The 17,115-nt window shown below is 40.1% G+C and overlaps 1 protein-coding gene across 1 annotated transcript in view; it reads right to left on the reverse strand.

The window, feature by feature from the left end:
- LOC124613341 (nephrin-like) overlaps window positions 1-17,115 on the reverse strand; it is a 161,786-nt gene that overhangs the window by 50,303 nt on the left and 94,368 nt on the right. The window contains exon 7 of the mRNA XM_047142038.1: window positions 14,575-14,901. Coding sequence (XP_046997994.1) covers window positions 14,575-14,901 — 327 coding nt within the window. The remainder of the gene's footprint in view (window positions 1-14,574; window positions 14,902-17,115) is intronic.

Genomic DNA, 17,115 nt, shown 5'->3' on the forward strand with positions numbered 1-17,115 from the left:
CAACATTTTTACTGAATAGCATTACCATTATGTCACTAAAAACGGCACATGAGGATAAATTTTCAAACGAGTGGACAAATAATTTATATAATGCACCATTGTCAACTGCTGAACGTAATGATCAGCGAGAAATTTAATATCAGGATCGATGGTCACGCAGTAGATGAAGTTAAGGAATTCTGCTACCTAGGCAGTAAAATAACGAATGACGGACGGAATAAGGCGGACATAAAAAGCAGACTAACAATGGCAAAAAGTGCATTCCTGGCCAAGAGAAGTCTACTAATATAAAATATCTGCCTTAATTTGAAGAAGAAATTTCTGAGAATGTACGTCTGGAGTACAGAATTCTATGGTAGAGAAATATGGGCTGCGAAAAGCGGAACAGTAGAGAATGGAAGCATTTGAAACGTGGTGCTACAGACGAATGTTGAAAATTAGGTAAGGAATGAGGAGGTCCTGTGCAGAATTGGAGAGTAAAGGAATATATGGAAAATACTGACAAGGAGAAGGGACAAGATCATAGGACATCTTTTAAGGCAGCAGGGAATGACTTCCATGGTACTAGAGACTAGAGGGAGCTGCAGTGGGCAAAAACTGTAGAGGAAGACATTGGAATACATCCAGCAAATAACTGAGGACGTAAGTTACAAGTGCTACTCTGAGATGAGGAGGTTAGCACAGGAGAGGAATTCGTGGCTGGCCGCATCAAAGAAGACTGATGACCAAAAAGAAATGGATATGCAGACGAACAGATCGAAGGACTGAACACATACTGAACGATTATCAGCAACAAGTTGAATGTTTCGACTTTGTAAGACGTTTACAAATCCTAGAAAATTGAGAATAAAGTTCAGACAGACAAAAACGTCTGTGACAAGTATGGTATTTCCGGTCTACTTATTATTGTGGCGCCATTAACGGCTATGAGCAATCAGTTTTGTGGAATGGAGATATAGTGCAGGTATTAATTAATCTAATGAAATTATACACAAAAACAAACGTTCTTTTGTTGCGTTACATAAACGGTTTCCCTGCTCTCTACCCTGATTCCACTATACTGGATTTTTCTCGGTATTAAGTCATAAGTAAAGTGTATGAAAAATGCCCGACGATCCAAAACATGTTCAAAATAGTACTGTTGCAGTGTGTGCAGCGATATAGTAGATCTCTCCATAAATCCATGGACCAGCGGCTGAAAACGTACATTGCAGTAGACGTTGAGCATTTGGAACACTTTATATAAAGGGAATTGTAAGGAAATCTTCATGACCACGTTCTTTTGTGATCTCCATTTTGTTGCAGTTACTAATTTACTCATATTACATAAGTTGATGTTTTGGTATCAAACCCATGATGCGAGTTTATTATTATTCAATAATCTATACAGCCCAGTTCCACGCTGTAAAAATCCATTCGATTTTTGGTGTGCCCCATCCTCAAAAGGCTTCGGCAGAATCGAGAAAAGAACTGTCGCCGTAGTTAACTGATGAATCATTATTGTGTATGCCTGTATTTCTATCTACTTGATAAAGGAAACACACACATGCATCAGTGGGAGATTAAAAGTAAACAAAATTCAAATTGGGCGCCAAAATCATACGTAAACAAGGAAACTTCAACAGCAACTAGACACGGAACAGCAATATGAACATTACATTTTGTGAAGTGTAAAAATGCTGCACGGGGTTTTGAGAAACATGTGTTATGTTAGCAGTCCCACAACATAGGAGCAGGCACAAAGATGAGACATACTTCGAATATAATTGAAAGTAACCGCAACAATGTTCTGCACATCCGTTGAATTGTCATCCAAACTGAACACTGTCTGTCGAGATATCTTTTGGCGTATATCCGGGCTTTTCTCTTCGAGCTCCTTCTGTATTCTTCATAAAGAAATATAACTTCTTTTGTCTCTGTCTGTGGATTAAATTTAATTTTTAGATTAGCCAGTACTCTGCACATATATACTGCACAGACAGAATGGAAACTACATCTCCTCGCTGTCCCTTTTATACTAGTATCATGACTGTGCAACACTCTGCTTCATCTTTATCCGACGTGATATTGTACCTGTTTTGGGCACAAAATCACAAACTTTCACATATGACTGCGTAGGGGTTCATGTTCATAATAGATAATCCCTAAGTTCTAAATATTATAACCACTATAAAATTAGTAATTGGATTCTGGAGGTTTCAGGGCCATTGATATCATATCCATGCGGAGGCTGTAGTAGTGAAACGTAGAATACCAGTAACATATGAACAGCAAAAATTTTTAGATACAGTAAGACGATACAGTAAGATGTACGCTGACCGTTCTTTACCACTTCTGTGTTAGAACGCACATAAGGCGTAATTCCACTTCGTATGTACCATCATAAAAGACAATAGTAGTTCATGTTTCAAGCTATGTATTATTTTATGTGTGTTGCGATTAATACTCTCATATAAAACGTTTCAACTGAGAGTATGGACGCAGCTCTCTCTCTCTCTCTCTCTCTCTCTCTCTCTCTCTCTCTCTCTCTCTCTCTTTTCTATTGCATACTCTCTGAAGTGACGTCATCCCTTCTGGCACTACGGTTGTTACGTTGCTCAGAGCACCAGGTCAATATTTTTATTTGAAATTGAGTGTAACGTACTGCGCAAGCATAGGGTACAAGGTGATTAGGTGTTTTGGAGATTCTATCGCAGAAATGGCCCCATGGGTGAGTGGTTAAATGTACAACTGGCTATTCATTGGCTCTGGTTCGAACCCTGCTGCTACCAACATTCTTTTTCAATTTATTTTATTCCTTGCAGAGTTAAAAACCTAATTATAAAATTTAAATATATTTAAACAACTCAGTTTATGTAAGTAAAATTAATATATTCAGTTTATTTGTGATTACTACCCTTGAAATTCAGATTATAGGCCACCACATTGTAACACATTTGTAAAATTTTTCATGCGCCACCATTGGACAAGGTTTTATTTGACGTCTGCTAAAAGTACAAAATATTCATGCGGCAACCTGTGGAGAAATAGCCGGGCTACAAAATCTCCAAAGTTTCAGCTGATACCATTTTGTTTGATTCGTTGGGTCGAAAAGGTTCTATGTGACAGGTGAAACTGTGTGTTTCTACATACGAATTTTAGTTATGAGTGACAGAGTTCCAAGTGCTCAGTTGGAACACTCGCTATTGAGAGATTTTAGAGCCATAGTTTTAGCAACTCGACGATGTTTCTGTTATTGATGAAACATTATCGTGCACAGTTTGTGTAGTGTTCATTGTAAATAACAGTGGGTGCTAGTATGGATTACATAGCTGAATCATTGGGAGATCAGCAATCAATATAGAAAATTCAGTTTTTGAAAGCAGTTCTGTTTCTCAACTCAAAGTTATCAAATTAATTTCTGTGTTGTTGTGTTGCACAATCACTGAAAATTTGAAAAAAGAATTGCTGTAAATGTGTTAATGAAAAGGAAAGAAAGAGGAGAGCCAGAGAAGGTACTCAGAGATGAACAGAGGAGACGAAAGTCGGTTGCTGTGATTTGTTTTGACTTGTGAAATGTAACCTCAGGTCCAAGAACAGAGATTAGTAAATTTTATTACAAATAAAAATTAATCCTCATATTATCAAGGGTGTGGGGGGTGCGGGGTGGGGGTGGGGGGGTGGGGGAAGTGTTTCGTGCTCACCTTCTGAAAATATAGTTATGTAGTCAGGTACTCCAAATTTTGAAAATATGATTTATTATACCAGACTCCGTAATCGCTTTAAATTATTGATAAAACATAACCAAAAAATTTTAACTTAGCTGTACAGGTGACTTTTCACAAAAAAATGTCGTATTCGTATTACCAAATTTACACCATTATTAAACATCAAAAGATCTTTAAAATGTTGCTGCGAATTAAGGACAATTACTGAAATCTGCATTTTAAATTTTCTTGTGGCGATCATAAAGGACCGCGTCTTGGTTACAGAAGATACGTTGATATAGCTAAGACTGGAATTTCCAGGTTGTAAAATATATTTACACATCAACCCGTCAATGGTGTTAGTAAAATTAAACAAACCTAACGAATTTTTTCTTCTTACGTCTTTTGTGATGGGCATAAAGTACGTCCTGCCCATTGCTAGTACACATTATGGAAAATACGTTGGTACTGGTAGGATCAAATTTATTAAATTTAACAGAGCATTATTTGAGCACTACGACTTTATATTGTGCTTTGTGGACAGAATTATCGTTTGGTAGATCAGGAAATGACTTTCGAATTGCCTTTAAATTCATTCGAGATAAGTTAAATGGTGAACATGATCTTACACATTTAGCGATCTCTGTGAACCGGAATTCTTTTATTTATTGTACTGTTTTGAATTTGCTCAATGAAAATCTTCATGCGAGTACCATTAAAATATTTAATTCGGTGCCTGATTATTCACGGTTGTGGGAGGTTGTTAGTGCGCCCAATGGCACTGGAAAAGCCATGGTAACAAATGAGCTTCACTTCCCTGTGGGATTCACACAAGTATTGACAAGATTTTTGTTTTGTTTTGAGTCATCAGTCTTCTGACTGCTTAGTTGCGACCCACTACTCTTTCCTCTGCCAACTCCTTCATCTCAGAGTAGCACTTGCAACCAACGTACTCAGTTACTTGCTGAATGTATTCCAATCTCTGTCTTCTTCTACAGTTTTCGCCCCCAACTGCTCCCTCTAGTACCATGGAAGGCATTCCCTCATGTCTTGACAGATATACTATGATCCTGCTCCGTCTACCTGTCAGTGTTTTCCACATATTCCTTACCTCTCTCATTCTGCGTAGGTGTGCCTCATTCCCCACCTTATCAGTCCACCTGATTTTCAACATACGTCTGTAGCACCATATCTCAAAATTCTCTCCTGTTCCGTTTTTCCCACAGTTCATGTTTCACTAACATAATATGCTGTGCTCCAAACGTACATTCTCAGAAATGTTTTCCTCAAATTAAGGCCTACGATACTAGTAGACTTCTCTTGGCCCGGTATGCCCTTTTTGCCAGTGCTGCTCTGCTTTTGATGTCCTCCTTGCTCCGTCTGTCATGGGTTATTTTGCTGCCTAGGTAGCAGAATTCCTTCACATCATCCACTTCGTGACCAACAATCCTAACGGTACGTTTCTCGCTGTTCTCATATCTGCTACTTCTCATTACCGTCGTCTTTCTTCGATTTACTCTGAGTCCATTTCGTGGACTCATTCGACTGCTCATTCTGTTCAGCAGATCATGTAATTCGTCTTCACTTTCACTCATAATAGCAATATCATCAGCGAATCGTACAACTGATATCCTTTCACCATGAATTTTAATTCCACTCCTGGACGTTTCTTTTATTTCCAGCATTGCTTCTTTCATGTACAGATTGAACTTTATGGGTGAAAGATTATATTCCTCTCTTTCACTCTTTTTAATCCGAGCATTCGTTCTTGGTCGTCCACTCTTACTATTTCGTCTTAGCTCTTGTACACTTTGTATATTACACGACTCTCCCTATAGCTTTCCCCTATTTTTCGCAGAATTTCGAACATCTTTTACCACTTTAATTGTCGAAGCTGTTTCTACGTCTACAAATGCTACGAACGTGTCCCGATTTTTCTTCAGTATTGCTTCCATTACCAACCGCGACGTCAGAATTGCCTCTCTGGTGTCTTTACCTTTCCTAAGGCCAAATGTCGTCACCTAACACTTCCTCAACTTTCTTTTCCATTCTTCTGTTTATTATCCCTGTCAGCAAGTTGGATGCGTGAGCTGTTAAGGTGATTGTGAGATAATTCTCGCACTTTTCAGCTCTCGTAGTTTTCGGAACTGTGTGATTATATTTTTACAAAAGTCAGATGGTATTTCGCCAGACTCATACATACTACGCACCAACGTCAATAGTCGTTTTGTTCCCACTTGCCCCAATGAGTTTAGAAATCCGGAAGGAATGTTATCTATCCCTTCCTCCTTATTCCTCCAAAGCTCATTTAAATTCTGGTTCTAATACTGGATCCCCTATCTCTTCCAAATCGACTACAGTTACTTCTTCTATCACGTTAGACAAATCTTCTCCCTCACACAGGCTTTGAATGTACTCCTTCCACCTATCCGCTTATCCTCTGCATTTAACAGTGGGATTCCAGTTCAACTATTAATGTTACCATTCTTGTTTTTAATTTCACAGAAGATTGTTTTGACTTTCCTATATGCTGAGTCAGTCCTTCCGACAATCATTTCTTTTCCGATTTCTTCACATTTTGGATGCACCCATTTCGCCTCCTGTTCCCTACCTTCGTATTTATTTTATTCCTCAGTGACTTGTATTTCTCTATGCCTGAATTTCCCTGAACATTTTTGTATGTCCTCCTTTCATCGATCAACTTAATTATTTCTTCTGTTATCTTCGCAATTACCTTCTTTGTACTTATGTTTCTCTATCCAAATTCTGTGACTGTCCTTGCCTTATCATTTCAAATGCTCGTACACTTAGTGGTGTGCATTATTCTGTGTCATGCTCCTCTGGTCTTGCGCAGTTCAATGGAACTGAAGTGCATCTTGTCGATGTCATTGTGAGAACCACTAATTTTTGTTTTGTTTTGCTGTAGGATAGTTTGTCAATTAATTGCCATTTTTAGTTGGACTTTTGAATGTACATGATACCTAATATGCACCGTGACATTGGTAAGAATGATTGATGCCTCGGGGGCGTATCGTGTCACGTGCCTTGCACTTAGTACTTCATGCATGATGAACCAATGTTTTGTGTGTTCGTCATAATACTCTCTTATGTAACATACACATCACGATTTTTATTCTCTGACTGTACTATTGTTGTTATTGAACATAAATTTTCGTGGGATTACTGCGGGAGCATTTTGTTCTGTAGAGGAAGAGGCACAGAGTTGTTATTTAATTGCGTTTTCTATGGCTATTAATTATCATGGTTTTATATTATTTTACTGCACTTGTTATTCAAATGTGCTTTGTTTATATTCCTTTCGTTAAGTTGAAGTGCAACAGTCACAGCCACCACTTTGGTGCCAACATTAAATTTTATACTAATTCAACATCGAATAATCTGTAAAAATTACCTTATAGTGTGTAAATATCTACATAATCAATTTCTAATAGGAGCTCCGTTCATCTGAATTTTTAAGTATCATAGTTTAGATTGTTTTGTGGTTTAGAAGAACCCATGTCATGGTTGACTTTCGTATGGAAAGTCTATAAAATAAAACATAAGTGTTATATATATATATATATATATATATATATATATATATATATATATATATATATATATATGAGGGATATTTGATATATTTGCGGCACAATCTTTTATAATCTGTGAGCGGCATCCCAGCAGTTATACATTCACTCATGATGACATGTATGATGTCCGCTATAGGTTTTCGTAATGAAGGCTCCTGTTGCCACCCTGTTTTGATAAAATTTGATATCCAAGTATGTCTTGAAAGCTTGTTACAGCACCGTATTTTCAAATACCTCATGTCATTAGTATCTATACAAGTTGTCTAGATTCGTATGTATCTGTCTATAAACTTCTTATAAAACGTAATGCATTATGTAAATACTGCAGCATACGTAATGGCGGCTTCCATATTATTATAGATAAGCATCACATGTCACAGATATCTTTTTCTGGTGATGATGCCTACAACGCCATCGTGGGACAAAGGATCTTTACTTCATAACATGCTCTATGGCATGAGCCAGTTGGTGCATTTATATGAAGGGGGAATACTTACAACTGACTGGATACTGTTATGGATCAAGGTATGTAACTCAGATGATTGCGTCATTGTAAAGAGAATTGTTCTCCACCTTGTCACATATTTTGTTTTAGTACCACAGATCTGATGATGGGGATACCGATATACGTCATACAGCGTGAAACATAAATGTTTTGGTGACCTAGACAAGAGTAATTTGTTGGTCGCAGCCCCGCTAAAGCACTACTAGTCTAAACAAATGAAATCACATTCTTTAGAAGTAGCAGCAGACTTTACTATAGGTGTTTCTAAGAAAGCAGTATTAATCCCAACGTCTCTTTAAATAATGTAGCTATGGAAAGAGACTGTACATTGTTTGATGAGGACTTTCACAAGTTATCTGAGTAAAAACTGAAATAGGACATCTCAAACGGTTCTCGACATATTTGCTGTGAACATCTTAACTAAACCACCATAGAAGTTTTATTTTGTGTGCTAATTATAATACAGTGTCATTAGAAAGCAAAGATAACGTGTCAAACAGGACATACCTTCAGAATTTAATTTATGAAGTGTAATATTAAAAATATCCAGTACTAATACAGTAGCCAGGAATTAAATTTGAAGGGCCCCAAAACGATGTAGATTTTTGTGAATAGTAATGTCTGGAAATATCATTCATAATCATAATCAAAATTGTAATATTTACTAAAATTATGTAGATTGCGACTTTCATAATGTAAGAACAAGATCGGAGCAGTCTAAAACGCGATAAAAATCATGTGTGTGCAATTGTATCTATACAGAAAATGGTAGCATGTAAAGAAGAAACAGAAATGCCACATTCAAGATCTTCAAATAATATGTGAGTAAAAAAATAATGCCTCCTATTTTTACCATCGTTAAACAAAATTTGTTACATGAAAAATCTGAATGTGGCAAAGCTTAGCCTTCAATCCACAAGAGGAGCAACTTTCTGCGTCAATGGGTACCAGCACTGCAATCGCTCTCACAGTAGCCGACGTCGATTTTCGTCTTAGACAGCGTTCTGTAACAGAATTTTTGAATGCAGAAGAAAGACTGAAAAATGTGTAACGTGAAGCAACAATGTATATCAGTAGTGTTACACGACGAGTTCGTCACTGTAACGAAGCTGAAGGGCGAACTCCACTGGCTGACGAAAAGCGGAGGGGCACGTCGCTGAATACATTCAACATTCGACGAGTCGGTGACATCACTCCTGGTGACCACTGGGTGACTGTAGGTATTTTGTGTTGCATTACCTCCATCAGTGAAGGCAGTGTTATGACAATTATTGAGCAACTGGGATATTCAAAAGCTTTTGCACATTGAGTACCAAGAATGTTAACCGACGAGAATAAAGTGAAAAGGTAAACAGTTGGCTCCCACCCCTTGTAGCCGTCCCGTTTGAAGGGAGAGGAGTTTCTGGAAAACAAACTGTGATTGGAGACGAAACACTGGTTTGAACTAGCACCAAGAGGCAGTCAGTGGTATGACATCACAGAAATTCACCGAAGAAGAAAAAGTTCGAAACTAAACGATTGGCAGGGAATGTTATGGATACGGTATTCTGGGGTGAAGAGTATGTGATTATGGTTGCTTTTTTGGAGCAGGGGCGCATTATAGATTCTGTTCAATAAGTCAGAACACTCAAACAGCTTAACACATGTCTTCAGCTGGCTCGCCCAACAAAAACTTTGATGGATGAACTTCTTTTAAATGGCAGCGCAGGATCACACATCAATCGTCACACCATTGAAGACTTTACAAAACTGGATGGGAGGTATAGCCTAATACTCCATACGGCGCTGACCTGGCATCATGAGACTAGCTCCTGTGCTGGCCACTAAAAGAAGATGGTCGTGGGATTCACTTCGAAGGTAAGGAGTTCGTGCAAACGTCCGTGCGTCAAAGTCTTGAGAAGCAGGAAATGGTCAGAGATTACGCTAAAAAGTCATTATTAATCGTCACTGTTGTTGTTTTCAACCAATGTAGGTGAACTTGAAATTCCTTGCACATAAAAAACTGAAAAATATATGAGATATTCCTTTCTGAGTGACCTTCGTACGCATATCATAAAATTTTTGTCATGTAGAACGTCACAGTGTGGTGGAACGAATGGCCACCAAAACCTAATTAATATAGAACGGAACACGTGCAGCTTCCGCCTCCATGACTTCTATCTCACCATTTACAACCATCCTATCCAGCTAACTAATACACAAAAGTATCTTGGACTTACCCTCGACCGGCATATAACATGGAAATCTCATTTTCTAGCTAACCAACAAATGCCCAAACAAGACTAAATCGGATATTGCACATCAGCACTATCCTCCACACCTACAAAACCTTGATCCGATCCATCCCGTTCCAAACAAATACTGAACGCACAGCTGCTCCAAATAAAGTTGTATCAGTTCTCCCAAACCGGAGACCATCAAGCACTCATCAAGCATTTTGACTTGCTTTCCATATCCACCCCCACCCCCTCCCCTATGCCGATCCTTCTAATCCACCTAAGAATTCCCATCATCCATCAGACACGTCATTCCACATTTTCTACAGTATCAGGAACTACATTTATATAGCCTAGTTGTTTCCCCTCTGATGACATACGCCGGTAGGATTTACAGACACATAGCTACTTAAACCGACTCCCTCCCCCTGAAATGAAATCTGTACCGACATTTATCCGTCTTATTAACTGTAGCTCTTACCCATTTGTCTTATGCGCATCAGGGCTCTCTCTTTCTGCTCCATTGCTCCCCATCCCTTCTTCCCGTCATACCACAGGCTTGCTCACCTCCCAGACTACTACTGACCTGTGTTCCCAATATTTTATCCTCTTCTGTGGCAGCCGTTCCATCTTCGGCAATTGCAACGTACGTGTCCTCAGTTACTTGCTGGGTGTATTCTAGTCTCTGTCTTCGTACTATCCACCGGAGCACCTACGTGTTACCTACCAAAAGCACCCCTATATTTTTCTGGCTACAGCCTTGAACCGTACAGAACACACTTTCCTATCCGCAAATCGTTTTTCCCATTGCCGATTTTCAACTTTTCAGTAAATTGCGATACTGTTTTTTAGAACAACGTCACCAATGTTGGGACGTGATTCAAATGTATGTATTCTCGTTTCTTATCGTCTCGATCTTGGATTTTATTTCAAGCCACAAATAAAATCAACGGTATTCCTGATTTATGTGAACTCCAACAGAATTCATATTTTCTGTTTTTAAAGCACTTGGCAGAAGCGCGGAGTGCTGTACCGCTCACAGCACCCCCTCCCCCCAATCCATATGGTGTGAGGGGACCAAATAATGAAGATAGAAAGAAGAGAAAAGCATCGAAGAAGACCCTCCTCATGCATTTTTTCACTAAACCAGTTTTCTCCATTTACCACGTTCTAACCAAGGGCGCTCTCGTACACAACTGTCATCACAAATGCAACTTCAGAAGCCAACCACCAGTGGAAAAAATGTCTGCTCTGTTATACCCATCTCACTATCGATTGCAAAACTTCACGGTTCTGCGTGCACTGTAAAGTCTCAATTTTTTTCTCGCTTTCCTTCCCATTTGTAACTGTTACCTCGTACTTTGAAATAATTCTCTGCTATTGGACTAAATTATTTTTCATTTACTTCACACAATAATAATTCGAGCTTTATAGCCACTCTCTAGCGCAATTTGAACTGAAAATTAAAAAGATAGTGTACTTATCATAGCAGTGTCAGGCGTAATACGAAGAATGGAAAACTCATTACATATTTCAGAGAGATACTAATACTAACCCATATTATGACCTGCGCTGTATGATCTATACCGTTTATTAATCTTGCTTTTCAACTTGGACCTGAGATTGGCTATGGGACAAAAACCTCTATTCTGTGAAATAAACGGCAAGTAATTTACAATCAAACGATGGAAATTTCTTTAAAAATGTTCTACGTAACCGTGGAACACTAAGAAGGATAAATGATTTATTTGCATTCTACCTACTTTGCCAAACCCAAAACCAAATCCCCGCTTATCAATCCAGATTTAAATATGGCAGTTCGAACCACTCACAGTCTGATTCATCCAAATAAATACTTCTGCCCACTGCACGCTACTGAAGACATCCTCAGACTCTGCCGCACTATTAACCCCTTCCAACAACAATATAGCCTCCAACCAAATTCTCTTGCAACTTGATGGTTTTGCTACTTCAACACCATCTACTCCTGAAACCAAGCCCTCTTTATATTTCGCTGCCTCAATCCTATTTACCCTTCTCTTGTACCAACCAGTCTCTAGCCAATCATCATGGAAAACAAGAATACAACATCTTGTTCCATAACATCCATCTCGTTTCAAGAGACAAGGCATGTTAATGAGCAGCGCGTCTCAGCACAATATAGATACCTTCATTTATAGTGAAACTGACCCGTGCCAGCACGTCTCCGGCTATCGACATAAGAGGAGCATGCTGCCGGTCCTCTGTGACACTTGTCATCCGTGGTCGTGGCAGAAGTCAAGCACTGTTGGCTGGTGGGGCTTTCACAAGTTAACAGAGATGGTCCACTGGAGTGCCTTGGGTAGCGACCAGCTCTGTGTTGGTGTTGATGTCACAACCGATGAGTCAGAAGGGCTGCCCTGAGCTGTGCACATCGAGTACAGGCAGTTTCTCTGCCACTTCTCGATGTCAAGCACGGAAGATGGGGGCCGGATGAACGCTGTTGGATCACCAAGTACAACTGTGAGATTAATGAATCGTATTCGCATTTGCGAATATGGACCATCATCAGCTGTACAATGGAATGAGAACAATGAAAATTTGTACCAGACTGGAACAGGAACCCGGACGTGCATTCATGTCCAAAGGAAATCAGCATCATACTTCTGAACAACAGGCACTGCAATATCGTATTTATCTGCCAGCACCGGGCAAGCGACCTAAAGTGTATTGCCTGTACAGAAATATATATAGTTAATGTATGAGTGTAGATTGTAGACACATTGGCCCATTTTACGATGACAGGAGGGGAAACGCTTCGTGCCGATTTCCATGAACGTGTGTACACGTTTTGTTCGTTAATCCTCACTGATGGAATCTTCGATACATTTAGCCTGTGATGAAAGGGGAACGGTGTGGGAGAGAATCATGCTGGTTCGCGTAGACGGGTGTATGCGTTTTGGTTCGATAACTTCCACTAAGGGAATGTTCGATATTTGGGCCCTGTGGAATGGGGAACTGATCCGCGCTAGTCTTCGAGGACGCATGTATGTGTTTGAGTCGATTAACGCATCGATGATTATCAGACGTCTTAGGCCTTATTCTTTCTTTAACACTGTAAACTTATTATCAGATTTTAACATTTTTGATTATTACGGCTTTCGCTCTTTGGCGCTACGCAATCACCCTCATTTTAAATATTTGCTATTACCTGTTGTATTGCAATTCTACTGAATAGCGTCATCTTGTCAATAAATTATTGTTGCTATTTTGGCTGATAACGTGACTGATGCAAAATTAAAATAACTTTAGCGAGCTTTTGTAAATTAAGGTGTTATGGAGGTAGTAAATAATAATTCCTACCACTCCTACTACCACCATTACGGTGTATTTTGTAAATATTGTGGCTACACGTATCTGTGATGGCGGTATTTATGTCGGAGCACTGTTTATGTTCTGTACAAAGCTGGTACCTGGTCTGAAGATGAATCTGTATAATTTCGAACTAAATGCTAGCAATATATCAGCTGAATCGAATGTACAGTAACAGCGTATTATGAATTACAGTGGAATGCGCCTACGGCTTAATGCACCAACGGTTCCATTCATGAATAAAAAAAAATTCCACTGGTAGAGTTCTTTCCATTGTTACAGTTATCCATCCAAACAAAAACCAGTTGCTGCTTCTATGAAGGATCATCACTCGAGAACGGCTCGACCGATTTGGCAGACTTTTTTTTTGGTTGTGTTCCTAATTGTCAACACAAGGTTTCCATGAAAGAAAATTTTTGTAAAATTCACCGGAAAGTCAGAAATCTGGATGATATTTTCGTATGGAGATCTCAATGAAAGAAGTATGACTATTGGTTTGACTGTTCTATTGTCATATGTTTCCACACAAAAAAAAGATCAGTTTGACAGTTCTGCTGCCGCATGTTTGCACCAGAACGACGGATTCCGCGAGGAATATTGATATTTTAAGGAACGGAATAGAACTGAGAGCGTTATTTCTGTGTGTTATCGGTGGCGATGGTATCTTTGGTGTGCTGCAAAAACTGAATTGATGTCAGTTTTGGTAATCTTGTGTTTTTAGACGTTCAATTTATTTCAGCTCGTCGTTTATTTCTTTGAAAAAAAAATGCCACCAGTGAGGCGTTGAAATATCGGTCGGAGTACGAATATTGCAGGTCAACTACCGATCATCGAGTCAACGAGATTGACGATGGGTGTCGACAGGGTTTGGAGACAAATAGAGTAGTAATTGCGTAATAAAGACTTTGCGTTAAAGCAGATGACAGAAATAATATGCTAAGCTGTGCTGTGAAAATGAGCGGTTGTGCTTTCCATTTCACAGTTATTTTTAACAAAGAACATGAAAGTTGTGCTTGTGGCTAATTTAGTAACTCTACCTTGTCGTAGAATAAAACCATGCGAAATACTGTCATTAAGGCTCCTTTCCTCACAGATCCAGTAACTGGATAGGTGTCTCTCATACCCCTTGCACTACTCCATTTGTAAATACAATAAATGAGGTCTGAGAGAGGGGGACGAGGAAACTTATAAACTACTGTATATGTTTCCAGAGTAACACTTACCTGGTGGAACCACATGAAAGACACACGGGTCCAGCTGCTCTCCAATGGTGTTTTTTGCCGTGCAGAAGAAGGTGCCGTATTCCGTGTCCTTCGTAGGCTGGTGGTTTCGCCACGACACCCCACTCGCCCACTCTACATATGATATCATCTCCCCGCTGGGACCCCTCAGGTGCCATATGTAGGGCCCCGCATCCATCATCGATTGGCTGAACATCCAGTGGTAGCTGGTCGCTGGTGGGACGGCGTCCGCTGCGCAGTCCAACTCCACATCATCACCAAGGGCTACGGCGTAAACCATAGGATGCTGCAACCGGCAAACTGGTCTGTCTGTACGATAAGAGAGATGTCTCATGAGTTGGAACTCTCATAACGAACAGCATATCCCTATCGTACACCAGTAGCTGGTGTGTATCCTGTGTATGCTGCTCACCAAAACACTGAAAAATTTATGTTGTAGGACAAACGCAAGTTAATGCAAAAAGGAAACGAAATGGGCGCAGGAGCGTCCGATTAAAAATTTGGGAGTGAACAAAATTCTGGGGTTCGTCAATCCTGTACGTATTTTGGGGTAATGCTAAGAAGTGATATTCAGTGGGACGAACGAGTACAATTATGAATGTAGACGGTGAATAGAAGACATAAATAGTTCTGGAAACTGCAGTTCACCTGTAAAGAAATGCCGTCCGGAGTGGCCGAGCGGTTCTGGGCGCTACAGTCTGGGACCGCGCGACCGCTACGGTCGCATGTTCGAATCCTGCCTCGGGCATGGATGTGTGTGATGTCCTTAGGTTAGTTAGGTTTAAGTGGTTCTAAGTTCTAGGGGACTGATGACCTCAGAAGCTAAGTCCCATAGTGCTCAGAGCCATTTGTAAAGAAATGGCGTTACAAGACGCTGGTGTGACCAATTACAGAATACTCTGTTCCGAGATCTTACGAAATATGTGTGACAATGCACACTGAACGAATTCAGTGCATGTGGCCAGCATTGTAACGGGTCGATGTCTTCCATAACATACTGTAAGAGAAATTCTTAGGAACTTAAACGCAGAACTCTGGGAGAAAGGCAACAGGGTTTGCCTGAAACTATACTGAGTGGCTAAACATGAAAGAATTCTGAGTACGGTACAGTGCCTTATTGTAAGAAACTATCACTGATAAAATTTACATTTCCGCCTTAGTTACACAGGATTTCTTGAGGGAATAAGAAGCCCACTGTAGTCGTGGCTGAAACAATGATTTCTTCAGACAAAGTTTTCGGATATTTCAAAATTTGTGGTAAGTTTCTATGGGACCAAACGGCTGAGGTCATCGGTCCCTAGGCTTACACACTAATTAAAATAATTTTAACTTAGGTTAAGGACAACAAACACTCCCATGCCCGAAGGAGGACTCAACTTCCGACGGGGGGAGCTGCGCGGACCGTGACAAGACGCCTAAGATCGTGCGGCTACCCCGCGAGGCAAACTATTTGGGCGTGTGACACGGTACCATATTTAGAAAACTTACATGTCAAGTGTCTCTGGCCGCAGTAGCCTAGGCAATTGCATGTTGCGTGACTTAAAGAAAAAAAAAAAAAAAAGGAAATTCATGTATGCGGAAAAACTCATGCCATCCTTGTCCTTCCACCACTGTACAGTAGTAGAAATCGGCATGAAGGCATGGAAATTTGCGGGAAAATTATAATTGTCAGTTTGAATAGATGTGCACTAAGTATACGCAGCAGAATGAAATCCAGTATACCGAAAAAATTCAGTCTAATAGTACCGCATTTGATGTCAGTAGTACAATGTACGAGGGGGGACCCAAAAGAAACCGGATTGTTGACATAAAAAATTTATTGATGAACCTTTTTACAAAATTACTTCAGTCACCTTCAAAATACTCTCCATTAAATGCAATGCACTTGTCAAGTCTCTTTTCCCACTGTTGGAAGGATGTTTGGAACTTTTCAAGTTTGCTATTGTCCAGTGCCCTTTGCGAAGCTGTTTTTACTGCCTCCACATCGTCATAACGCTCCCCTTTTAGCGTTTTTTTCATTCTTGAAGATAGGAAAAAGTCGTACGGGGCTAGGTCCGGCGAATACGGAGCGTGGGGAACGACAGACCATCTCTGAGATGCCAAATAGTGGGTCGCTCGTAAGGCCGTGTGTGCTGGGGCGTTGTCGTGATGCAGAAACTAGTCACCTGATCGCCAAAGTTCCGGGCGCATCCTCCTCACATCCCCTCGCAAACGCCTTAAAACATCCATGTAAAAGTGCTGGTTAACAGTCTGGCCAGGGGGTACGAGCTCCCCATGCACAATTCCAAGAACATAAAAAAAGACACATTTGACCTCACTTGCCTTGCTTTTTTTTGGTCTGTGAGAGTTGGGAGTCCTCCACTGGCTTGACGATTGCTTGGGTTTTGGGTCATACCCGTAACACCAACTCTCATCCCCTGTAATGACTTTGTTCAAGAACTTTGGATCACGTACAATCTCTGTTTTCAAGTCCTGACACACATTCATGCCGATGGTTTTTTGCTCCTGTGTGAGAAGGCGCGG

Source organism: Schistocerca americana, chromosome 4, assembly GCF_021461395.2.
Source record: "Schistocerca americana isolate TAMUIC-IGC-003095 chromosome 4, iqSchAmer2.1, whole genome shotgun sequence".
Taxonomy (NCBI): domain Eukaryota; kingdom Metazoa; phylum Arthropoda; class Insecta; order Orthoptera; family Acrididae; genus Schistocerca; species Schistocerca americana.